Raw genomic sequence first — 26,616 nt, 5'->3', positions numbered from 1 at the left:
AAAAAGCACGAAATTTCACCGTGTGTGCGTTTGTAGTATTTTAATATTACGTCATTTTACACCAGGCACAAATTAGCCGCTCACTACGGGCGCGTTCGAAAATACAGCACTGAGCGCACTGGCCAATACAAACTAATAGGCGAGTGTGCTCCGGTGCGTAATTTCCGAACGCACCCTACATGTTGCTGTGCAGGCAGCCAGTGTTGCCAGGTTGCGAGAGAAATAAGTAGCCAGGTCTATGAAAACAAGCCCAAAACAAGTGCCAAACAACAAGCCCAAAAGTCGCTTGTAAAAAGCTTATAAAAAGCAGACATGGCAACAAAGTAGTCAAAAGCGAAAGTAACTTAATGAAGACGTGCGCTTGTTGTTACCATGGTTGTGGATTGTATACAGTCACTGCATCACGACAGTGGTGAGTAACATTGTTTATAAGAAAACTAACGTCAGGAAATTAACAATTATTTGGTGCGGTTGGTGCGGATCTATAAATAGGATGATATAATTACCGTGGGTGGATGGCGGATGGATAATGAACTTGTAAACGCGGATTTGGGTGACAAAAAAAAACATCCGCGCAACTATGCATGTTATCTCCTGGTTCTGTGTGGAAAAAGTAAAAAATAAATAAAAAAATAAAATAAAACTCTCAAATTTAGCAGATGTTACACTGTTTACAGTGGAAAGGTTTGTCTTTAGTGTCAATACACTGGTGTGTCTTCAGGGGACCTGACTCACTGAAATTCTTGTCACACCGTTCACCATCACTGTCTTCAGTGGTCTCCTCCCAATCATCACTGTCTTCAGTGACTTCAGTGTCGGATTCAAGTTCAACTTCAGAGCAGTGTGAAGCGATGTCTTCATCATCATCTCCACGATCATCATCTTCACTTTTCACTCCTAGTAATGTTAACATTGACTCATCAGTAATATAGAGGACAATAACTTTTGATTGATTGATTGATTGATGTAGTTTATTTAGAAAGACATGAGAATAGTACATGACAGTACATAACAGTACATGGAAGTACAAATTCACAATACAAGGTCTACTAAACTGGAAACCCTCATTAAGCATAACGCTTGTTTAAGATGAGAACCCCATGCACACAAATCATGATGAAATATAAGAGGCAGGCAGATATACACACTACTATACAGAATGTCATACAATCAGCTTTCAGGTTACTGGTATGACGAGAGAAAAAAAATTATATAAATATATACAAAAGAGGAAAATGAAGGAGGGGGGGGTAGGGGGGGTAGGTTAAGACTTAGACAGGGGCCATTTTCGAATTGCAGCCTCCTGAAGGTGTATCTTTAGGGCAGTTTTGAAAGTGAGTAGGGTTTTACACTCCTTTACTCCTTTTGGTAGGGCATTCCACATTTTTGCTGAATAGCATGAGAACGAGTTCATACCCTTAGTTGAGCCAAATCTGGGTTGAACATGATCAGTGGAGCTGCCTCTGGTGTTATGATCATGGACTTCATTAACATTTTGGAAGTATTTTGACAAATACAGGGGGATCCCAATGTTGTGGTGTATCTTGAAGACCAGGCCCATAGCAAGTTGCTGTACTCTGTCCTCAACCCTAAGCCATCCAATCCTAGCAAAATGAGCAGGGGTTAGATGGGTTCTGTGATTGAGGCCAAGAAGTAGCCTTACAAGTTTGTTTTGGGATGTTTGGAGCCTTGTTTTTAAGGCCTTGGAGGTGTTGTGATACCATGAAGTGCATGCATAATCATAATGACCTTGAATGAGGGCCCCTGCAAGAATCTTCAGAGTATTCTTACTGACTAGGCGATCAATCCTCCACAAATAGCGTGTTGTTCGGTTGACATTTTTGATCACTTTTTCGGCGTTTTTGTTACCAGAGAGGTTTGCCTCCAAGATGGAGCCCAGGTAGGTAATTTCATCCTTTCTTTTGATGACATCATCACCCACTTTGATCGTGAAACTCTCTGCCTTGCTAAGGTTAGGACTGGACCCAAAGAGGATGGATTCAGTTTTACCCAGGTGTAATGAAAGTTTGTTATCAGAGAGCCAGATGCAGATCTTGTTGAGTTCGGAGCTGAGAGTTTTCTCAACCTGCCCTAGCCTGTCCCTGTCCGAGACTAGCAGGGCCGAGTCATCTGCGAACAGGAACAGCTTGCAGTCGCAGGCCGATGACATGTCATTCACATATATCAGGAACAGTAAAGGTCCTAGTATACTTCCTTGTGGGACACCACAAGTCACAGGGAGGGGGGGGGACTGGATGCCGTTTACTTCCACCACTTGCTCCCTCCCTTCCAGGTAGGATCTCATCCAGTTCACTGACGTATCATCAAAACCTATTGCTTTGAGCTTGTTGATCATAATTGGGTGATTGACGGTGTCAAAGGCCTTCTGGAGGTCCAGCATGACCATGCCGCAATATTTGCCCTTGTCGACATCTTGTTTGATAGAGTCGTTCAAATAGAGAAGGCATGTGTCAGTGGAGTGGTTTGTTCTGAAACCAGATTGGAATTTGTAGATTAGATTTTTTTCGGCAAGATACTTATCGACCTGTTCATAGACTATTTTTTCCATGACTTTCGAGATGGAGCTAAGAATAGAAATAGGGCGGTAGTTGCCAGGGTCTAATTTGTTTCCTTTTTTGTACAGAGGGGTCACCCTTGCTTTTTTGAAATCGTTAGGGACCCGTCCCTGTATGATGGAGAGGTTTATTATGTGGGTAATAATTGGAGCAATGGAGGCGGCCGAGTCTTTTAGAAATTTGGCGGGGATATTGTCGAGGCCTGTGGCTTTGTGTTGATGAAGAGCACTCAATTTTTTAAACACCTCTTCTGTTTTCACAGGGGAGAGTTTAAAATCATCTTTCCGTACACCCTGTTTTTCGTAAAATGAGTCAACATGCTCTTCACCATAGCACCCAGAGTGAGGGGGTAGTTTTTCAACCAAATCTGAGGTTATGGTCGTGAAGAATATGTTGAGGATTTTACTCACTTCATGTTTGGATGTGATGAGAGTGTCATTCACCTTGAGGCTTATGTTTGTAAACCTGGTTTTCAATTTCTTGCTGCAGCCTAGTAGGTTGTTGAATAGCTTCCAAAGCTCTCGTGGTTTGCTTTTATTTTCCTCAATTTTGTCATCGAGGAAGCTTTTTTCTGCTAATTCGAGCATGCGATTAACCTTGTTATTAACTGACTCTGAACCCTTTCTAGAACAGGGTTCGTCTGTAGTATCTAGCATCTACACCCATGAAAGCTTTTATATGTCTGGTGAAATTTGGGTTATAGTTTAAAATCTATGTAAACACATTTTTACAGTGTGGCTCTGAGGAGGCAATATGTCTAGAAATGGGTCTGTGAGTCTGTGAATCTGTCTGTCTATATGTCCGGAGCTAACCTCACAAACCGTTTTACAGATCAGTGACATTATTCTTCTTGCATGCTGCCAGTAGGCGAAGGAAGTATTTTTCATATCTGATGTTTTGTCCCCCCACATTTGATAGAATTTGCCACAAGTCACGGTCATTTGTTTTCTCCAGATTATCAAAGTGCAGACTATAATCTGTCAAATGCTGTGTCATGCACTGAAATCTGAAAATTGTTGAATATATACTTGTTGACATTTTTTAACCAATAAAAACCTTTATACATAGTACACTAACCCTCTATACTTAGTGGACTAATACTTAGTTGACTGGGTTTGGTGCTGTACTTATTTCCCCCTCTAAGAAGGTTAGGTTTTGGCATTGTTTACTGAGGTTACATTTAGGAATATCCAGGGGTGCAATGCTCATGGGACGGCCTTGCACGGCGTGCAGGAACCTATTTGACCAGGAGCACGCGCAGGCACACGCATAGATTTAAAACGACTTTAAATTCACACCTCAACAAAGTTTACAAAGGCTCCCGACTCACACCAGGTACATTAACATAAGAATGAGCCTAGATGCATATCAATTGTCCATTGTGTGACCTGTAGTGTAGGTGTTAAGCGACGTGCGCGTCACGTCATTAAAATACAGTGCAAGCACATCCCAAATGAGCATAGCAACACTGGGAATATCAGGTGAATACCGCCGGATTTGCCCCGGGCGTGCGCATGCGAGCGAGCGAGAGAGACGCTGTTTACATACACGCGTCCCCTCCTGTTTTTTCCCCCCATAAAATTATAATGTTCTTCTATTGCTACAGTATATTCCAATTTTAATGTTCTGATTATGGAATACATTATTTGATGTGGAAACGGTGACCATTATGCTGTTATTTCACCGGCTTCGAATGCTATCAATGCATTGAATGGGAGATTATCACGTTTTATCAGACCTTTGAATGGGCGATTATCCGCGATTTAGACCTACCCGCGATTTGTCAGACCATTCATGGGGCGTAATCAGGAGCTACTGACCTACTTGGAGGCGGAGCAGTCCCCACAACAATATTTACGATTCTGTGCCTATCGGTACATAACTCGAACGGCGCTGAGTAGGCACAGGCGAACGTCACACCGTTCAGGACGGCAACTCGGTCGCCTTAGCTCCCTCGGTGGTCCTTCACGGGGTGACAGTTCGCCTGTGACTGCGCGCCTCCGTCATGGTCCGAAACCAAAACCAAAACCGAAACTGAACTATTTAAGTCATCTCCGTTGGTAGGTCAGTATGTCTTGATAACACCCAATGAATGGTCTGATAAATCGTGGGTAGGTAAGTAGGTCGCCTATTTCGCCCATTCAAAAGGTCTAATAAGTCGCCTATTTCGCCCATTCAATGCATTGATAGCATTCGAATCAGGTGGTTATTTTGCCAAGCTTTATGGGGCCATTTTATGTTTAAATGAATTCATATTATTTTATGTAAAATATATTTTTTTTTAATCGGCCATGCGAGGGGGGGGGGGTGCAGACTGAAGGGTTCATGACCTAATAATTTACCAATTAAGCACTGGTCAAAACGCTTCAAGGTTCAAGTTGTTAAACGTCAAAATCAAGAAGCTGAGAAAAAGCCTGTCATAGATCTGTGTCATCTCACACAGATCACACTCACAGACACATGTCTCACCTACTAGAGAGCCACGCCATAAAAATACATGTACATGCCATTTTTTGGCTTGCTTGGTTACTGTAAGCAACTACACACGTAGCCAGTAACAGAACGGTCATTGTGGAGAGAGGCAAGCATGCAGTCAATACACAACAACGATTGCGCAACACGATGGGAACATTGGGGTGCTAGACCAGCGCCGATCTGGGAAAGACCAGCGGTCGGCGAGTTCGACAAGTCGATTGTTAAATGAACTTGCTGACCCCCCTTCCGGTGCTTATGGTGTGTGCACCACAAGACAACACGACCAATGTGTTTAATCATCGGGATATTATCATGATATATTGTGTGATGGTTATTGCATAGTAAAAATGTTATATCGCGACAGCTGTACAATAGAACAGAACAAATTAAAGAAAGAGAGAGAACATTAAACGTACTGAGGTGTGGGTGGTGGTCTTCAGGTTCCTGTTTAATAGAAATAGTCCTGGCTGAGTCTGGAGAGTTCATCTTCACCTGCACTGGTCTGAAATGAAGGAATTGAATAAGGACTTTAGGGTTCCATGGTTCTACTTCCCCTAAAATATGATCATTGGGCATTATTAATATATAAGGAGGAAGAATGTTTTAAATTATTACGATCCTGTCATTGCACAATTCTGTACCCTATCGGTACATGAATCGAACTTTGCTGAGTCAGCTCTAGTGGACTTCGCAACATTCGGCACGACAACTCGGCGGTGCCTCTCGTTGCTCAAAGTCCACTAGAGACGGCGTGCCGCCGTCGTTGTAACTGTTTTTTTGCCTAACTACTTCCAAACTTAATATTAGTGGCTGTAGTCTGTTCTCACCAAGTGGGCCGAGTGGTCGGCTTCGCAGACTTACATAGGACCAAAGCTTGTCTATGTCATTAGAATGCCTTATTCTTCAAGAAAAAACAATTACAATAGTGCCAAACCTCAATAAAATATTTATGTGCCCAACATTTGTCAACATATAAAAAACAAAATATAGGCCGGGCCTATGTTAAAACGATGTATTGCTTGTATGCATATTATAGACATGATGCAAATTCTACCATTTTTTCCCCCCAGCATTTAGAGCTGAATTAATGTTCCCTCTGCGTGTTTGCCATTTTTGTCAAATTGTGATGTAACAAACTTGAAGTATACACTTCTTCAATAAAATTTGAAGAAATTATGAGAAAACCTTTGTCAATTATAATAACAGCAGAAAGGTGAGTTTAGAGCTAAACTGTCAATTTGAACAAGACAGGGAAACTATGTTCAATGCCATGCATTACCTGGATGGTCATTCTAGGCCTGACACACTACATACAGCATGACAAATGTTTAGTTGGTAAGGATTCAATGTCTGGTGCATGAAGACATATGGAGGTGGAGCTCTAACACTTGACAATCACATTAACATTACTGTGGACAGAGTAAAGATCCTACTTGTTTACAAGCCTTGATACAAGACTGTCAGATTGTCACATATTATCTGACAGTCTTGGAGTTACTTCAAAATAGTCTTTGCACTTTCGCACTTATGCTCCGTAGATCTACATAAACGTTCATATTTCAAATATAAAGTGCTTACCCCATGGCCACGGATGTTACGATTATGTACGGGCCCTCAGAAAAACCTGTATATGTCGTATTGTTCAATAAAAAGCATTTTAATCCTGATCGGTGACCATTTTCCTCATAGAGTTATAATGTATCAGAGTGCAATACACCTCTCAACCGATAGGGTCACGCAATTGAAAGCATAATGAGAAGATCTGACAGAGATCGGATTGAAATGCTTATTGAACAGTAATGAAGATAAGGGTACTTCTGAGGGCCCGTACATAATTGTAACATAACATCCGTGGCCATGAGGTAAGCACTTTATATTTGAAACCTGAACGTTTGCACCTCATTGCTTATAAGGAGATTAACCATTATTACATTGGTCACCAGAGATTTCGACCCAGGACGATTCGACCCGGACCATTCGACCCGCTCTCGACCCGCTTGGACCTGACATTTCGACCCGGACCGCGAGAGAGAGAGAGAGACAGAGAGAGAGAGACAGAGACATAATAATAATAATATGTACATTGATTTACCAAACAATTATTATTTGTCCCCATCCACTATCACTGGGAGTCTGGGTTTGACTCCCGCTCGGGACATTACTTTTTCAAACAACAATTTTTTTTCGCCGATAAAGTATAGTTTTGGACCATGACGGAGGCACGCCGACTCAGGAGACCTTGAGGCCAAGGAGTCGCGCCCGAGCGCCTCCAGGCGCGAGTGCCCGCGACGACCGGCCGATGGTCTCCTAGTCGACTAAGTGCCGTCCGAGTTATGTACCGATAGGCACAGAATAGTAAATGATGTTGTGGGGACTGCGTTTGCCCCGCTATGGTTTGCCCCAACTGCCACTCACTGCACTAACATAGCCCGCCAGCCCCCTGTATATAAAGTTTGTTGTGTCAGTTAAAGTGATGAAGTACATGCAGAGTAAGATTTAAGTCAGGACAGCTAGCTTATGAGATGAAGAACTGGGTCTGAATGCACGCACCTTGTACCTCCAGGACCTCACCACCGTCACCTTGTACTCTACTACCCTCTAGGGGTTAATAATTCGATAATAATAAAGATAATTCGACCCGGTAAATTTGGGTCGAACTGACTCGAATTCGCGGTTGGGCGAGTTGTCCTGGGTCGAAATCTCTGGTGACCATTACATTGATAGCAAATGTATGATCAGTTTTGAGTACTGGTTGTTATGTGTTTCATGATCACATGAATTATAATCTAGCAATATATCTACTGACTTTATATTCCATATTGAGTCAATAGATACAAATGAAACACATCATGAATGAGTTGATCTTTACCTGCTGTTTCAGTGGTTGAGCTGCTAACAAACGTCCTCCTGCTGCTTAACGACGACACTGTTTAGAAACGACACGTTTTACTTTTCTTTGTATTTTACTTATATAAATCTATGCTATTTTAAAGTGTCAACAACAGTCAGTCAACACACCATGTTGTTTTCACTACTGCATTGTGGGTATGTTCTTCTTCTGATGAACACTTTGTCTAGACGCCAGTTGGCGTATTGCTGCCCCTACTGTTGGTCTCGGGTACTGTCCATTGTTTATATACAGTAACAGTACTATTAGCCCTAGAATGTCTGTGATCTTACATACATTTCAAGTATTCCAAATACACAGTCATAGATCTCTCTCGGTCCCCCACTGTGTAGTGCCCATCTGCGCGGCCATAAAAGTGCTCTAAACTCCGTCTGTACTCACCCAATAATTAATTCCTAAGACGTGTAGTCATATTTTGTCCTCTAGTTTCATATCCATGTGAAAGTTCTGCCAGAAAACGTGTGTTTAGTCAAATATCTCCACTTTTTCACGAGCTGCACACGGACGTATTTCTGTACGACGCGAGGGGCCAGGAATGATTGCAGCACTGAATATACGTAACTTCCTTTAGGACGCACAAATGTTTGGGACACACAATTGGCAGGTGATGATTCATTACCCCGCAGCAATCACAAGCACCTGCCAATTGTGTGTCCCAAACATTTGTGCGTCCTAAAGGAAGTTACGTATATTCAGTGCTGCAATCATTCCTGGCCCCTCGCGTCGTACAGAAATACGTCCGTGTGCAGCTCGTGAAAAAGTGGAGATATTTGACTAAACACACGTTTTCTGGCAGAACTTTCACATGGATATGAAACTAGAGGACAAAATATGACTACACGTCTTAGGAATTAATTATTGGGTGAGTACAGACGGAGTTTAGAGCACTTTTATGGCCGCGCAGATGGGCACTACACAGTGGGGGACCGAGAGAGATCTATGACTGTGTATTTGGAATACTTGAAATGTATGTAAGATCACAGACATTCTAGGGCTACAGTACTATGTGACCTTCCAGACCTGTAGACAAGAGAACATCCACCTAGGAGTAAAGCAGTTAATCCAACTAATCAAATTAAATTATAAAAAAATAAAATGATAAATAGAATAATAATTGTTTATCATTGATTATCGACCGATTAATAATCAATCCCTATTTTGGAAAGGTCATTATTGGCAAAAATCTTCTCACAAATTTAAAATCCAAAAATATTGAAAATAGCAGATCTACAAGCTCACAACATGTCACAGTGCGATGCGTTCTGAACTTGTAGATCAGCTATTTTCACGTCTTACACAACACTGTTGTGCAACAGAGTATAACATAGGGCTGATGTCGTCAATCAATTCGTTGAGAAGTAAAAACATGAGTAAAAAAAACAGCTCCAAATTATTTGATTAATCAGAAAAGTCATCTATAGATGAATTGCTTAGAAAGTCATGGATAGTTGCAGCCCTACACCCATCACAGCTTTCATCAGTGCACATTGATGCTGCACAGGCCTGATCACGTCTCATAAAAATGCCGAACATATACCATGTTGCAGGATGCAATGCAACACATACCTTATTAAACATGTTATTACCATAGTTATTACTCATACAATTTTCAAACTACGCAACTATATCAATATGTCTATGATAAATTCAGACTGTATGGCATATTCAGACTGTGACATAGTAAGATTATCACAAGTTATTTCAAAGCAATGTATGTTCCAAATAGTTATGAGTTTGGTTATTGTACCATAATGTTCTGGGAAACAAGAAACGGTTCCGTAAGATCGATTGTCATGGATGAATTGCACTGGGTAAGGCTGACCTAAAATGGTGTAACTAATCATGAGATTTCATAATATTGTTAGCCAAGCTCTAGGGCCACAAGAAGGTATAAAAACACACCCACAATCTTATTTCATCAGTCCTGTCTGCAGATATGGCTCTATTGGTATATTAACAAATGTTATATAGGTTCACAAAACATGATGCACAAACTTAGACACATCATCAGTGTCGTTTCCTGAGTCACTGGGTGTTTCGGGTCTTGCAACAGGCACCCTCCTCCAGAAGTCCCGAGTCCGACCGAGGCTGATCAGACACGGCCTGTGTCCAAGTGCCATGCTACTGCCCCAACTGTCTCTTGGGGGCTTAGGGTGGCACTGGCAGGTGAGCTGTTGGCAGCGGGTGTTGGCGACACTAGGAGGCTCTGGGCACTGTAGGTTGCCTCCGGGCCTGGCTCCTCCTGCGTCTGACCAGAAGTGACTTCTGTGCGTTGTCTCGTCGTTGCCCCTTTCAAACATCTCATTCTGCCTTGATGGGTTTTTAAACCCTCTTGATATGTTGCAGGTTTTACCGCAGTACGTAGCTTGCTTTGGGTTCTTCCCCTCAGAAGAAGTGGTTTGGGCTGCCAACCCTCTCCACCCCGGGTGGCCATCTCTCCGGCCATCCTCTGTCTCTCCACTCCAGATGTCACCACTCTCTCCGTGGTCATCACCCACTACACCAACAAAACATCTACTGATGCACAAACTTGGACACATCATCAGACAGTGTTGTTTCATGGAGTCACTGGTCAACAGTTTACTTCTAGAGGTGCATACAGTTGTTCCTTCCTGTTTAGTTATTTTTTTTTTACTGAAGTGTTCCCAGGCATGGAAACAGCCCCGAGGTGAAAAAGGTGACAACATGTTGTTTTCTTTCGGGTCAGGTGTCACACAATTGCCCTATTTGGGTTCAAAAAGGTGACTGTAGCTGAAAAGTGACACTTTTGCATGTCTGTGTTCCTTTCATCTATATTCTTTCTATATTTTAACTCTTCCTGTAACTGTAGATGTTGAGAGCTTGTACAAAAATAATCTCACCCACTCTTTCACATAATGTAATCATGTGATGTGACACTAAAGTTGATTCTCAATTGTGCCTGTAGACTAAATTGTTCCACACATCCCAAATGTATTTGGAGCATATCTAGGCTTATAGCGTAGTAATAAAACAATTTGCACATGTGTGTGCTATAGGGCTTTGCACAGGCTTTAATTTGCCATCACATCCCACCCTTAATCATGTAATCATGCACCTTAATAGTGATCATAGTCATTACACTAGGTGTAATTATTAAAAAATAAATCATTACAAAAATAAATCCCTCAGTTAACCAGCATACAATAAAAATAATTGAAATGGTTTGATTGATTGATAGACATGCTTGACAGACCTTAACTAATGTCCACTCCATAGTATATCATGTACAGTAAAAATCTGCTGCTATGCTCACGCACCTTTATATCATACCCCAGGTACTATGTTTAAATATCCTCCTATAATTTGACTAACCTCTGTGGTGGTGGTGGTGTGTGGTGTCTTGGTAACTTGCCAGGTTTAGCGCGAGAAACAAGCAGCAAAGTCTATGAAAACAAGGCCAAACGAAGCGCCTTCACACATATACCTTGCCTCTTGGAAAACAGCCGATCTACAAGCTCACAACGCGTCCCCACACCCACCTGCACTTTCACAACCAACGCCAAAACACACTACCACCAATATGGCCCCTAAACCGCTTACAATAGGCCAGCATGGCAACACCAAAGCCTGCTTCCACACCATAGACCCCGCCCACTCTCGCCATGGAGCCACATTTCATTCTACATCGTGGCTCCGTGGTGTGTGTGTGTGGGTGGGGGGGAGATGATCACACCACAACTTGGGTCCGCGGCCGTGTATGCGTGGACACGCACGTGCGCATGCATGTTGGGGAGGCACGTGTCACAATGTACATTATTTGTGTTTGGGCGACGCCCGTGTGTGTGTTCGCGAAGGGCCACGGGCCGCATGAGGATGTACCGTGGTGTGTGTGTGTGTGTGTGTGTGTGTGTGTGTGTGTGTTTGTTAGTGCGCGCTCGCGACGGCTCGCGCGCGTGTGTGTTGGCGACGGGGAACGGCTCCGCCTGTTAGACGGGATGTGCGTGTGTGTACACACTACACCATTGGTTCTCAAAGTGGGGTCTGGGGACCCCCAGGGGTCCTTGAGGGAGTTCCAGGGGGTCCCCAGCTAAATGATATTTTAGGCACCAAATGGACCCTTATGGGTCTGTAACTCTGAGTGTACAAATGGAACCAAATGGACCAAATTAACATACATTTTACGATATAAACTGGGGTCCAAGGGATAGAAATGCCATTAAATGGGGGTCCGTAGCCCTAATGCATGTCAAACTGGGGGTCCTTGAAATTAAAATGGTTGAGATTCACTGCTAGAGCCTTAAAAAAATCTTCTCTTATGGGGGTCCCTGGCATATCTTTTCTAATGGGGGTCCGCAGGCTAACAAGTGTCAATTTGGGGGTCCTTGCCATGAAAAAGTTTGAGAACCACTGTACTACACAGTACAAACTCACTTTCGATCCATGATAAACTGTCTGTTCTCAGCGCATAAGCCAAACTGCACACTTTGGGTGCTCATATCCCCCTACGGGTATGGTTTAGTGTAGATAATTGTCTCCGCCAGGCCGAAGGCATGGCGAGAGAGTATGCTTTACCCTCCGTCCGTGTGTGTGTCCGTGTGTCCTGTCCGTGTGTTAGCAGCTAAACTCTGGCACCGTTGGCCCGGTCGCTGCGAAACTGTGCACACATACTCGCTGGAAGCCAATTCAGAACATCTGCCTCAAATCTTTCACATGGGCCTGTTATAGCGCCACCTGTAGGCCGATTTGTGCAAAACCCATTTTTTTTACATTACTCCTACCGATTTTATCCAAACATCATGCAAATCGGTACACAGTATCTCTATTGTCATGTGATCAACACAGATCTGTCCGATTCCCCATATTCCATCCTCATTGGCTAAGGTTCGCTTCCAAAATTTGCAGGATTGGTCCGTTTTGAACAAAATGCCTCAAATCATGAATGCAGCTTGCGATTTCCGTGAAATTTCACAAACACATTCCTACTAGGCCAAAGAAGAAATGCCACCCTTTTTCACATTGGCCTGTTATAGCGCCACCAGCAGGTCTAATTTAGGAAAACAAATTTTTGGAACAAAATGCCTCGAATGCAGTGTCCGATTGCCGTGACCTAAGAATAAATGGCACCCTTTTCACATTGGCCTATTATAGCGCCACCAGGAGGCCACAATAACGTACCTGACCTGGCAGAGACCTGTGCTACGAGGAGCACTTTTTCTAGTTTGTTTGTGTCTTTGATTGATCTCTCTCCCCCTTGCCCCCCCCCTCTTCTTCTTCCCTTAAATTTGTTCTATGGAAATAAAAACTATAGAACTTGCACAAAAACTATTTTCACCCACTTTTTTATTTCTGTAGTGTAAACCTGTTATGTGACAAAAGCTGATTCTGATTCACATCACCATCTAATGTAATAGACCTTAATAATGATCATAGCTATTTCATTAATTGTAACAATTACTGTCATAATTCAGAAAACACAACAACAAAGTATTTTTGCCTCAGTTTTTGCCTCAGTTAACTGATAAGAAAGGTAATTGAAATGGTGCCTCATTCAGCACAATAACATTTAATCATGATATAAAAACGGCAAAAAACAGTCCTACCATCAATATGGTTTACATGGTCATTTATATTATAAATAAATAACACCACAATCAAGTAAAAAAAGAAAGAAAAAAAGTTACTGGTAACTGGTTACTGGAGAATGACTCCACAAGATAAGTCCTAATGGAAACTTCTATTGACAAGAGCTTTATACATCTCGATGAGATTTTTGCTCGTCTATCTAACTCCCTGACAACATACAGCTGTTTAATTTGATCCTCCCAGTGAGCTGATTTATAGTGGAACGTTTTTTTTTTCTCCCCCTTGGTGTGAATGCACTGATATCTTTTCAGAGCACTTAACTGACTGAAACTCTTCTCACACTGTTAACCCTGTGACAAGAGTTTTCTCCAGCGTGGACATGCTGGTGTGTCTTCAGTTGGCGTGACTCACTGAAACTCTTGTTACAGTGTTTACAGTGGAAGGGTTTTTCTCCAGTGTGGATACGCTGGTGTCTCATGAGGGACCCAGACCGACAAAAACTCTTGTCACAATGTTTACAGTGGAAAGGTTTTTCTCCAGTGTGGATACGCTGGTGTGTCTTCAGCTCATCTGACCGACTGAAACTTTTGTCACAATGTTTACAGTTAAAAGGTTTTTCTCCAGTGTGGATACGCTGGTGTGCCTCAAGATGACTTGACCTGCTGAATATCTTGGCACAATGTTTACAGTGGAAAGATTTTTCTCCAGTGTGGATACGCTCGTGTCTTTTAAGGTTAGATGACCAACTGAAACTCATGTCACAATGTTTACACTGGAAAGGTTTTTCTCCAGTGTGGATACGCTGGTGTTTCTTCAAAGTACCTGAATCAGTGAAACTCTTGTCACAATGTTTACAGTGGAAACGTTTTTTTCCTGTGTGGACATGCTGGTGTGTCTTCAGGTACCTTGACTGATTGAAACTCTTGTCACAATGTTTACAGTGGAAAGGCTTTTCTCCAGTGTGGATATGCTGGTGTGTCTTCAGGTGATCTGACCGACTATAACTCTTATCACAATGTTTACAATGGAAAGGTTTTTCTCCAGTGTGGACACGCTGGTGCATCTTCAGGTAATCTGACCGACTATAACTCTTGTCACAATGTTTACATTGGAAGGGTTTTTCTCCGGTATGGACATGCTGATGTGCCTTCAGGTGACCTGACTCATTGAAACTGTTGTCACAGTGCGTACAGTGGAAACATTTTTCTCCATCTGGTTGATAGTTCAGGAAGTCTATGGGAGCCTTTAGTTCTTCTGGTTGAGTTAAAGCCTCTGTAAATTGTTGATGACTGTAAGATCTTGGTTGATCAGTGTCTCCTTGTTTCTGGCTGGTTGTAGAGCTGGTGATTTGAGTCTGCAAAGACTGGGACCTCACTTCTGAGAGAGAGAGAGAGAGGCGCGAGAGAGAGAGGCGCGCGAGAGAGAGAGAGAGAAAGAGAGAAAGAGAGAGGGGGGGAGAGAAAGAGAGGGGGAGAGAAGGGGAGGGGCAGGTTAGAAATGGTGAGTACAAATACAACTTGAAAGCTTCCATCATAAAACAAGTCAATTGTTTAGACGCACTACAGCTTCCTTGTTAATATTTCTGATATTTGTTTTTCATCTTCATCTTTTATTTCCCAATTTAGTCATCATACCAACTCCCAGTATTCCCCACACACGTAGTTCCTGTTCCTGTGTTTAACACTGACTGACCTCCACTGGTCTCCTCCCAATCATCACTGTCTTCAGTGACTTCAGTGTCAGATTCAAACTTGACTTCAACTTCAGAGCAGTGTGAAGAGATGTCTTCATCATCAACTTCCCTTTTCACTGCTAGTAATGTCAACATTGATCCATCAGGCTCCTCTGGTCTTTGAAGTAGCTCCTCCTGTTCCTCTTTAATGTGTGGAGGATCTGGTTCCTCCTGGAGCAGACTGGGGCTCCTCTCCTGTTCAGGAGAAAACTCCTCTTTACACACAACCATGTGCAGGATGTCTAGGAGCAGAAAAATAACATGATCGTGAATACTGGATTCCTAAAATCTACATCTATCGCAGGGATTGACACTAACGCCTGCCCGCCTGCCCGGGGCAGGTAAATCAAATGGTAGGGCAGGTGAAGTTTGCTATCTGGTTGCCCGACGGGCAGGTGCGCATCTTGAGTGGGGATGCAACCGTTTTTTGTTCGCTATAAAACACAACACGAGATATCCGTCTTTAGACACTTGAGCGTGGCCAGCGCGCTCCCCCTTTCCCTCTCTCCCCCACACACACACACAAACACTGAACCTGCGACACGGCGAAAACAGCTAATCTACAAGCTCACATAATACTGAAGACACGGGCACGCAACTAGTTATAAATCACCGGGTTGCAAAATCACATTTGGAATCTAGCGTGAAGTGATACGTTTGTGATACAGGGCTCTGGTTTGTGAGAAAGTGGAGTTGATGACGAGCACGGCTGCTTGCATCCCACCCGCGATATAAAACCAAAACACCCGCTGACTTTTGTCACATGTGCTGCAGTTCCCTACTTGTCTCTAACTGACGTGTGAAAATACAAGAAGCAGCTTAAGCCTTCCTTATGTCAGTATCAGTTGAAAACAGCAGCGCAAGCCCAATACCTCCGTTTGTTTATTGAACGGTCAAAGCTTAACAAGTGTCAAGTCAGACGAACGTAAACCCTTGACTTCTGGTCGATGGACTTCAAAATAAGAGTGCTTTGTCAAGTTATGGAAAAGTAAGTGTCTTCTGGTCTGTGGAATGTAAAATAAGAGCACTGTTGGCCTATAATGTGCTGTTTTCACTAAAAATGTAAAACAACAAGTCTCTATAGTCATGTGATTAAGACGGAACTGTTTGATTAATCATATTCCATCCTGATTGGCTAAGATTGACATAGAAAGTTTGCAGGAGTGGCCTGTTTTGAACAAAATGCCCGCATGCACGCACATTCGCACTACGTTGAGGAACAAATGCCACCCTTTTAACATGGCCCTATTATAGCACCACCAGGAGGCATATGTTTGCAACATCATGCAAATCGGTACACATTATCTGTAGTCAAGTGGTCAAGACGGATCCGTCTGATTTTTCATATTCCATCCTGATTGGCGAATTCCGAACATTGCTGGTCCACAATAACCTAGCTGACCTACATTACATTAATTCACACATAAGAGGATGTGCATTTGGATGTATTGAGGTGTTGTTATGATGGCTATACATATTGGGATATTATCATTGTCAAGATGTTTTGTGCTATGATTACCGTATAGTGAAAATAAGACTTTCAACAGAACAGAAATAAAATAAGAAAAAATAAGAAAAGAAAGAGATAGCACAAGAAACTTACTTAGGTGTGGATGGTCTTCAGGTTCCTCCTGTTTAATAGAAATCTCTCTGGCTGAGTCTGGAGAGTTCACCTGCAGTCTGGACTCCACACACTGGTCTGAAATGAAGTAATTGAAAAAGGACATTAATGACTGGACACAGTAGTCTCCAGTTATTAAAGTCAAACAACATATGAGTGTTGGGTACGAGGATAATGGTTTATACAGTTTATATACAGTAAAATAAATCACGCTTAATTTAAGATTACACAAGGTAAATGTATCAAAAGAGTGATTCCAACAATGCAAATAATGGTCTAAAGTGAATAAGGTGAAAGTAGCCAATGAGTGCAGTTCAAACACTGGAATGTGACAGCACTGCAACAGAACAGAACAGAACATATGAACGAAAGAGAGAGCACATGGAACTTACTGAGGTGTGGGTGGTCTTCAGGTTCCTCCTGTTTAATAGAAATTTCTTCAGGTTCCTCCTGTTTAATAGAAATGTCTTCAGGTTCCTCCTGTTTAATAGAAATGTCCCTGGCTGAGTCTGGAGAGTTCATCTTCACCTGCAGTCTGGACTCCACACACTGGTCTGAAATGAAGCAATTGAATAAGGACTTAATAATAATAATAATAATAATAATAATAATAATAATAATAATAATATTGTGCCAGATTCAATTTCACAATGATGCTCTTGTTTTGTCTTGTGTTTTCTACAAATCCAATGCAATCCTGTATGTATTTTGCCAATATGCGCAGTGCTGTGTCCCTAGCTGTTTTAACAGATCTGAGACTACAGGTTGTTAATAAAACAGTACATACCTATCCTGTACAACTTTAAAACAGGTTGTAAATAAAACAGTACCTACCTATCCTGTACAACTTTACTACAGGTTGCAGCATTGCATCAAACAGTCCATGTCTCTGGTCCATCTCTCGCTGTTCCTCTGACCATGTTAATGATCTTTTGGAGGCCATCTCACTTGATAGCGTAGATCTCCGCCTGTGGTGCTCTGTGGAAATTACCAATAGAATAAAACATTTAGTTATAATTCATCAACCTCACATTTAATCAAATTAAACTATTGCAGAGTGCTGAGATATGGTGTAAAATCTTTAATCCACTATAATAGACATATAAAATGCCTCCGAAACATTACAATCTCAGTTTTAAATGTGGTTTATACAGTTTATATACAGTAAAATAAATCACGCTTAATTTAAGATTACATCATTCATCAACCTCACATTTAATCAAATTAAACCATTGCAGAGTGCTGAGATATGGTGTAAAATCTTTAATCCACTATAATAGACATATAAAATGCCTCCGAAACATTACAATCTGAGTTTTTTTAATTTATTTTCTTTTTTACACTACAAGACTTTGAAAAGGCTTTTAAAAGATTAAAGTCTGACACACTCTCACACAACAAGACTTGAAGGTCGGAGACAAAAGTATTTCTGAGTTTCGTAAAAGCCGCGCTGAGAGTGATCAGTTCAACACTGAATACCTCATAAACCGTACTGATGAGCTAAAAAAACAGAACATCATCCTTTGCAATAAGGTAGTTGGCATTATTAAACCGCAGAAAGAAACTACTACGATGAAATAGATTACGAAAATATAAACAAACCGCAGGAGCTGTGGAAGATTTTTAATCAGTTAGGCTGCAGTAAGAAACTGAAAACCAGATCCGCAAACAACAACATCAATTCGGATGGCACGCGCATTACAGATAAGCTGGATGTGGCTAATCGCTTAAACAGCTTCTTTACAACCATAACAACCACACTGGTTAACATACTGCCCTCTCATTCTTGGCTTTATGGGGGTAAAGCACATCCAAGCGTTCTACAAAAATCTAGCTGTACGCGAAGATGACTTTAAACTCACCATGGTGACAACTGATGATGTGTTTAAAAAACTGAGCGCCCTACAACAAAACAAGGCCACAGGCCACCACAATATCCCCTCCAAATTTCTCAGAGACGCAGCCCCCTCTATTGCTCAAATCATTGCCCACATAACAAACCTCTCCATCAGCCAGGGACATGTCCCGCAAGATTTCAAACTAGCTCTGTACAAAAAAGGAAGCAAAGTAGACCCCGGCAACTACCACCTTGTTTCTATTCTATGCTCTATCTCGAAAGTTATAGAGAGGTTAGTATATGAACAGGTCGAAAAGTACCTCATGTCCAGAGGTTGTACTTGTACATCATGGCTGGGGGATATAAACTCCCTATCCACAAGTTTCCTAGGGCATGGTGGGCATCACTTCCTGTCGATTTGATCAGGTATCAGGGATCAAATCGACAGGAAGTGATGCCCACCACCACGCCCTAGGAAACTTGTGGATAGGTCACATGGCTCTGGAATATTTGGTTCTCAAGGCTACCTGCTTACCCACCAATGTAATCTCATGTTATGTTTTAGTTTGACAGGAAGTAATTAAGATTGGACTTTTGACATAAAAGTTTTACAATGATGTAATTATTTATTTATTGGCATCCAACTATGTGCCCATTACGACCACGGTATTCTCTGAGTGTGAAAAACATACTTAGTGAACAAATACTACTGTTGAGCAGACCCATTAGTAGATGTGATACGTTTGTGATACAGGGCTCTGGTTTGTGAGAAAGTGGAGTTGATGACGAGCACGGCTGCTTGCATCCCACCCGCGATATAAAACCAAAACACCCGCTGACTTTTGTCACATGTGCTGCAGTTCCCTACTTGTCTCTAACTGACGTGTGAAAATACAAGAAGCAGCTTAAGCCTTCCTTATGTCAGTATCAGTTGAAAACAGCAGCGCAAGCCCAATACCTCCGTTTGTTTATTGAACGGTCAAAGCTTAACAAGTGTCAAGTCAGACGAACGTAAACCCTTGACTTCTGGTCGATGGACTTCAAAATAAGAGTGCTTTGTCAAGTTATGGAAAAGTAAGTGTCTTCTGGTCTGTGGAATGTAAAATAAGAGCACTGTTGGCCTATAATGTGCTGTTTTCACTAAAAATGTAAAACAACAAGTCTCTATAGTCATGTGATTAAGACGGAACTGTTTGATTAATCATATTCCATCCTGATTGGCTAAGATTGACATAGAAAGTTTGCAGGAGTGGCCTGTTTTGAACAAAATGCCCGCATGCACGCACATTCGCACTACGTTGAGGAACAAATGCCACCCTTTTAACATGGCCCTATTATAGCACCACCAGGAGGCATATGTTTGCAACATCATGCAAATCGGTACACATTATCTGTAGTCAAGTGGTCAAGACGGATCCGTCTGATTTTTCATATTCCATCCTGATTGGCGAATTCCGAACATTGCTGGTCCACAATAACCTAGCTGACCTACATTACATTAATTCACACATAAGAGGATGTGCATTTGGATGTATTGAGGTGTTGTTATGATGGCTATACATATTGGGATATTATCATTGTCAAGATGTTTTGTGCTATGATTACCGTATAGTGAAAATAAGACTTTCAACAGAACAGAAATAAAATAAGGACAAAAAAGAAAAGAAAGAGATAGCACAAGAAACTTACTTAGGTGTGGATGGTCTTCAGGTTCCTCCTGTTTAATAGAAATCTCTCTGGCTGAGTCTGGAGAGTTCACCTGCAGTCTGGACTCCACACACTGGTCTGAAATGAAGTAATTGAAAAAGGACATTAATGACTGGACACAGTAGTCTCCAGTTATTAAAGTCAAACAACATATGAGTGTTGGGTACGAGGATAATGGTTTATACAGTTTATATACAGTAAAATAAATCACGCTTAATTTAAGATTACACAAGGTAAATGTATCAAAAGAGTGATTCCAACAATGCAAATAATGGTCTAAAGTGAATAAGGTGAAAGTAGCCAATGAGTGCAGTTCAAACACTGGAATGTGACAGCACTGCAACAGAACAGAACATATGAACGAAAGAGAGAGCACATGGAACTTACTGAGGTGTGGGTGGTCTTCAGGTTCCTCCTGTTTAATAGAAATGTCTTCAGGTTCCTCCTGTTTAATAGAAATGTCTTCAGGTTCCTCCTGTTTAATAGAAATGTCCCTGGCTGAGTCTGGAGAGTTCATCTTCACCTGCAGTCTGGACTCCACACACTGGTCTGAAATGAAGCAATTGAATAAGGACTTAATAATAATAATAATAATAATAATAATAATAATAATATTGTGCCAGATTCAATTTCACAATGATGCTCTTGTTTTGTCTTGTGTTTTCTACAAATCCAATGCAATCCTGTATGTATTTTGCCAATATGCACAGTGCTGTGTCCCTAGCTGTTTTAACAGATCTGAGACTACAGGTTGTTAATAAAACAGTACATACCTATCCTGTACAACTTTACAACAGGTTGTAAATAAAACAGTACCTACCTATCCTGTACAACTTTACTACAGGTTGCAGCATTGCATCAAACAGTCCATGTCTCTGGTCCATCTCTCGCTGTTCCTCTGACCATGTTAATGATCTTTTGGAGGCCATCTCACTTGATAGCGTAGATCTCCGCCTGTGGTGCTCTGTGGAAATTACCAATAGAATAAAACATTTAGTTATAATTCATCAACCTCACATTTAATCAAATTAAACTATTGCAGAGTGCTGAGATATGGTGTAAAATCTTTAATCCACTATAATAGACATATAAAATGCCTCCGAAACATTACAATCTCAGTTTTAAATGTGGTTTATACAGTTTATATACAGTAAAATAAATCACGCTTAATTTAAGATTACATCATTCATCAACCTCACATTTAATCAAATTAAACCATTGCAGAGTGCTGAGATATGGTGTAAAATCTTTAATCCACTATAATAGACATATAAAATGCCTCCGAAACATTACAATCTGAGTTTTTTTAATTTATTTTCTTTTTTACACTACAAGACTTTGAAAAGGCTTTTAAAAGATTAAAGTCTGACACACTCTCACACAACAAGACTTGAAGGTCGGAGACAAAAGTATTTCTGAGTTTCGTAAAAGCCGCGCTGAGAGTGATCAGTTCAACACTGAATACCTCATAAACCGTACTGATGAGCTAAAAAAACAGAACATCATCCTTTGCAATAAGGTAGTTGGCATTATTAAACCGCAGAAAGAAACTACTACGATGAAATAGATTACGAAAATATAAACAAACCGCAGGAGCTCTGGAAGATTTTTAATCAGTTAGGCTGCAGTAAGAAACTGAAAACCAGATCCGCAAACAACAACATCAATTCGGATGGCACGCGCATTACAGATAAGCTGGATGTGGCTAATCGCTTAAACAGCTTCTTTACAACCATAACAACCACACTGGTTAACATACTGCCCTCTCATTCTTGGCTTTATGGGGGTAAAGCACATCCAAGCGTTCGACAAAAATCTAGCTGTACGCGAAGATGACTTTAAACTCACCATGGTGACAACTGATGATGTGTTTAAAAAACTGAGCGCCCTACAACAAAACAAGGCCACAGGCCACCACAATATCCCCTCCAAATTTCTCAGAGACGCAGCCCCCTCTATTGCTCAAATCATTGCCCACATAACAAACCTCTCCATCAGCCAGGGACATGTCCCGCAAGATTTCAAACTAGCTCTGTACAAAAAAGGAAGCAAAGTAGACCCCGGCAACTACCACCTTGTTTCTATTCTATGCTCTATCTCGAAAGTTATAGAGAGGTTAGTATATGAACAGGTCGAAAAGTACCTCATGTCCAGAGGTTGTACTTGTACATCATGGCTGGGGGATATAAACTCCCTATCCACAAGTTTCCTAGGGCATGGTGGGCATCACTTCCTGTCGATTTGATCAGGTATCAGGGATCAAATCGACAGGAAGTGATGCCCACCACCACGCCCTAGGAAACTTGTGGATAGGTCACATGGCTCTGGAATATTTGGTTCTCAAGGCTACCTGCTTACCCACCAATGTAATCTCATGTTATGTTTTAGTTTGACAGGAAGTAATTAAGATTGGACTTTTGACATAAAAGTTTTACAATGATGTAATTATTTATTTATTGGCATCCAACTATGTGCCCATTACGACCACGGTATTCTCTGAGTGTGAAAAACATACTTAGTGAACAAATACTACTGTTGAGCAGACCCATTAGTAGATGTCTCGCCTCCTACAGAGCCACACCATAAACAAATCAGTTTACATTCATAGATTTTCAACTGTGACCCAAGTTGCACCAGGCATTTCAGGCTTTCATGGTCAGAGGTAGCCTGATTATCAGCCTGAAGCTGCGTGGAGCTTCAGTCTGAAATTGGCTGCAGTGTCCGCGATTGCAAGGGGGAGGGGATTTCAATTTCCCTAAACCAATCACAAGAATCCACCTACATCTGATGTCATCGCACAGCTTGTTTTAGCAGATATTCGCTGATTGGTTTGTCGTTAGACCTACCCCCACCTCCGACTCTCATTGGACGGTACTGGAGGGTATCGAAGATATCCTAGGCTCACATTTTCGGAACCAGGCTTGGTCAGAGGTGCTTCTTTTTCATGACGGCATGCACATAACTGCTTGGGCTTTGATTGGTCTAGTGACTCTATTTTTAGCAACTCTGCAACAAGAGAGCAACAATGCAAAAATGTACAATATAAAGTTGTATGGTGCAGTTTTATATTTAGTATCACATTTGGAGGTGGAGAAGGGTGTGATTTGGATATGATAATGACACAATAAACTATGTTAAAAAATAAATGTATTTGTATATTTTAATGACAATACATATCAGCATTTTATCATTGTCAGTCATTATATTTTGTTTGCCATGGTTATTGTATTGTATGAGATATTATGTCAGTTCTACAACATAACAGAAATATAAAGAAAAATAAACAGAGAGCACATGAAACTTACCGAGGTGTGGGTGGTCTTCAGGTTCCTCCTGTTTAATAGAAATGTCACTGGAGTCTGGAGAGTTCATCTTCACCTGCAGTCTGGACTCCACAGACTGATCTGAAATGAAGCAAGTTAATAAGGACTTTTAATAACTGGAGACCTAGTGGAGAATAACAATAATATGTGCAGACGCCTAAGCCCAACTATCTAACACATGAACCTTGAATGCAAATATAATGAGATTGATATGTTAGGGTAGAAATCACACTTAATTTAAGATTGCCAATTACATCCACCAGCTATAACTTATGTTCACAAGTATGGATGAGCGATCCTCCTCCCAAAAATCACAAACTCAATCTCAGTTAGAGTGACATTTTTAGTTCAGATGTAGCCAAGATGATGAAAGAGGGCCTTTGGTCAACAAGAAGAGTAAAAGCAATGCATTTGTTTGGAAACATTTTAGTTTCCAGAAGTCAGATGAGGAACAACAAGAAATACTGTTCAAGATTTATTATGGTGGTGCGTGTATGTAACAGAGTTTGGTGGGTTCCACTTGCTCCTTAAGTAAGGGCATTTCTTATTGGTTAGTGAGGGCGGCACCTCATTGGTAAACACGGGCGTCCATGTTAGAGCGGTGCCAGTCTAAATGATATTGCCCAAGGCAAGACGTGTTCCTCAGTGCACTATATTTTCAACAAGAGTCTGTATGTTTACTGTGATACCGTGATGAATACTGGTTGTCGTAAACATGCTAAATGTACCTACATGAAGTAGTGATGCTTTGTACATGTTTTCAATTAGTCATTTTGTCATACCGAACGGTATATTGTTTACAACAAACTACTTTTGGTCACGTTGTTAATTCTGTAGTAGACGTGCTGAGGCTTGGGTTATACACCAAAAGAAGTGACTGACCAGAGACTTATGTGTATTCTCACGAGGTATATATTGTTTTATTTAATTGTATTTGTATTGTGTAGTATTTTATTGTATGTGTGTCAAATGATTGTTAGAATAGGCCAGTCTAAATGAGATTTTCCCAAGACATGCCGAGTCTTGGGTGTTACACCAAATGTGTAACACCCAAGACTCGGCATGTCTTGGGAAAATCTCTCAGTGACTGACCAGAGACTTTTGTGTATTCTCACCAGAATAAACTGTCAACAAAGAGAAAAGTGGTCTGGAACTTCATTAATCCACAACACAACGCAGATCAAACGTTACATGTGCACCACAAGACAATATGACCAATTTTGTACTACTATTACCTTATATCACATTTATTTTGTCTGGTTCCACACTGTTGAAGCACAATAACTTCCCTGTGAATAGTGCAGCTAGCAACTGTTGTATATGATAAAATTAAACACTATGAACACTATGAAGCTGGAAAAGAGAGAGACTTACTGAGGTCTGGCTGGTCTTCAGGTTCCTCCTGTTTAATTGAAACGGGTCTGGCTGGGTCTGGAGAGTTCATCTGCACCTTCTGTCTGGACTCCACAGAGTCTGGAATGAAACAATTACAATCCCAGAGATTAGGATTAATGTCAATGTAAAGAACAGAAAGTCCTATTATAATAATCAACTTCAACAAATAACAGAGCATAGAGAATGAGTAACTTATTTTGTTAATCACGTGTCAACTGTTTTGTGCAAATGAAAAAAAATGTAATAATAGTTTTTTCAGGTAAACACTCCTCACTCCAAGTATCACAATATTCGTAATGTAAAAACACACACACACAAAAGCCGCAAAAAAAAATGAAAATACATTTAGAACCAAAACATTAAGTTCCAGGACTGGTTCGGTGCTTGTGTAGGTTATGGCCTAGCCCTGATCCAGAGAGTAAGTGAGTTATCTCAACGCCCTGCCAGGCGCTTGGCTCTGCTTATAAACAAAGAATTCCACTGCCCTGCGAGGGCTCCAACTGTAGTAAAAAGAAAACTACTTCGCTTCTAAACGAAAACAAAGGCTGTTTTGTGTTGTTGTTGAAAGTCAGGGCGGGAAGCCTCTCAGCACCCCACCTTCTCTGTATTCTTTTTGGGCAGAAAATGGAATATGTCTGCCTGATGGAAATTATTCTATTTACTCCGCTGCGCCCTCTACAGGTCTGGTCAATTTAAATTACCATTGTTAGAGAGAACTCACTAAAGCTATGGACCAGGGCCATATTGTGGCCCAAAACCTCAACGGCCACCATGGTACCACACTTTGATGTTACTCACCCAGGAGTGATACCTAACCTGGTACCTTAGAACCCCCAGTACTCACCGTCAGGTCCGTCACAGGTGCAGGTTTTAGGTTTAGCAGCAAGTTAACGTGGTATTTCACTCACTGTCTTCTCAATCTCATCCCACGTTGCCAGAGGAACTTTGAGTGAAGCCTTGGTTGCTCAAAGCTCTATCTGGGTTAAATGTCCTCTTTGTGTCTTCAAGTTGAAAACGACAGACTGACCCTCAAAACGTCTAACTGGTCTAAGTTAAACTTTCACTAGAAAACGTCTGTTCACTTGTAATGGACGGACTCTAGACTGTACTTGAAGCTAGCTTAAAATTAGCATTAGTCCACAGAACAAACAGTATATTTGAACTTCGTGTGGAAATTCCTCTCGTTTTCCCAACTTTACACAGACTGTCACAGAAAGACAATCCCAGACACAAGTTACACAAAGGTTTGTTCACTGCTAACTTATAATATAACACAAACTTTCTCTGTATCACGTTCACCCCCTGCTGTTTTTTTGTCTCTCTCGTTCACAACAACAGAAGTCAAGTGGCACATGGTGGATGTTTCAACCCGGATGAGAGAGGACCGGACACCGGACACGTGTCTGTCGGTCCCTCTCTCCCATCCGTGTTGCAACACACACTACTCTTGAGCAGTGGTGTAAAGTAACTAAGTACATTTACTCAAGTACTGTACTAA

At 41.4% G+C, this 26,616-nt stretch overlaps 2 protein-coding genes across 2 annotated transcripts in view; one reads left to right on the top strand and one right to left on the bottom strand.

The window, feature by feature from the left end:
- The window catches only part of gemin5 (gem (nuclear organelle) associated protein 5), an 851,612-nt gene that overhangs the window by 297,279 nt on the left and 527,717 nt on the right, over nt 1-26,616 (top strand). The window lies entirely within an intron of this gene.
- Nucleotides 653-25,204, bottom strand: LOC308090883 (uncharacterized protein; the record flags this gene model as incomplete). The annotated part of the gene is made up of 6 exons (XM_080436157.1): nt 25,098-25,204; nt 20,788-20,949; nt 17,249-17,410; nt 16,839-16,934; nt 15,196-15,477; nt 653-798 (listed from the first exon to the last, which is right to left on the bottom strand). Exons 1-6 carry the CDS (start codon nt 25,165-25,167, stop codon nt 653-655), a joined length of 918 nt encoding a protein of 305 aa, XP_080292283.1. The 5' UTR covers nt 25,168-25,204.

Source organism: Gymnoscopelus braueri, assembly GCF_963280865.1.
Source record: "Gymnoscopelus braueri genome assembly, chromosome: 8".
Classification (NCBI taxonomy): domain Eukaryota; kingdom Metazoa; phylum Chordata; class Actinopteri; order Myctophiformes; family Myctophidae; genus Gymnoscopelus; species Gymnoscopelus braueri.
Note: the sequence above shows the minus strand (reverse complement) of the source record. Positions and strands in the feature narration are given on the sequence as shown.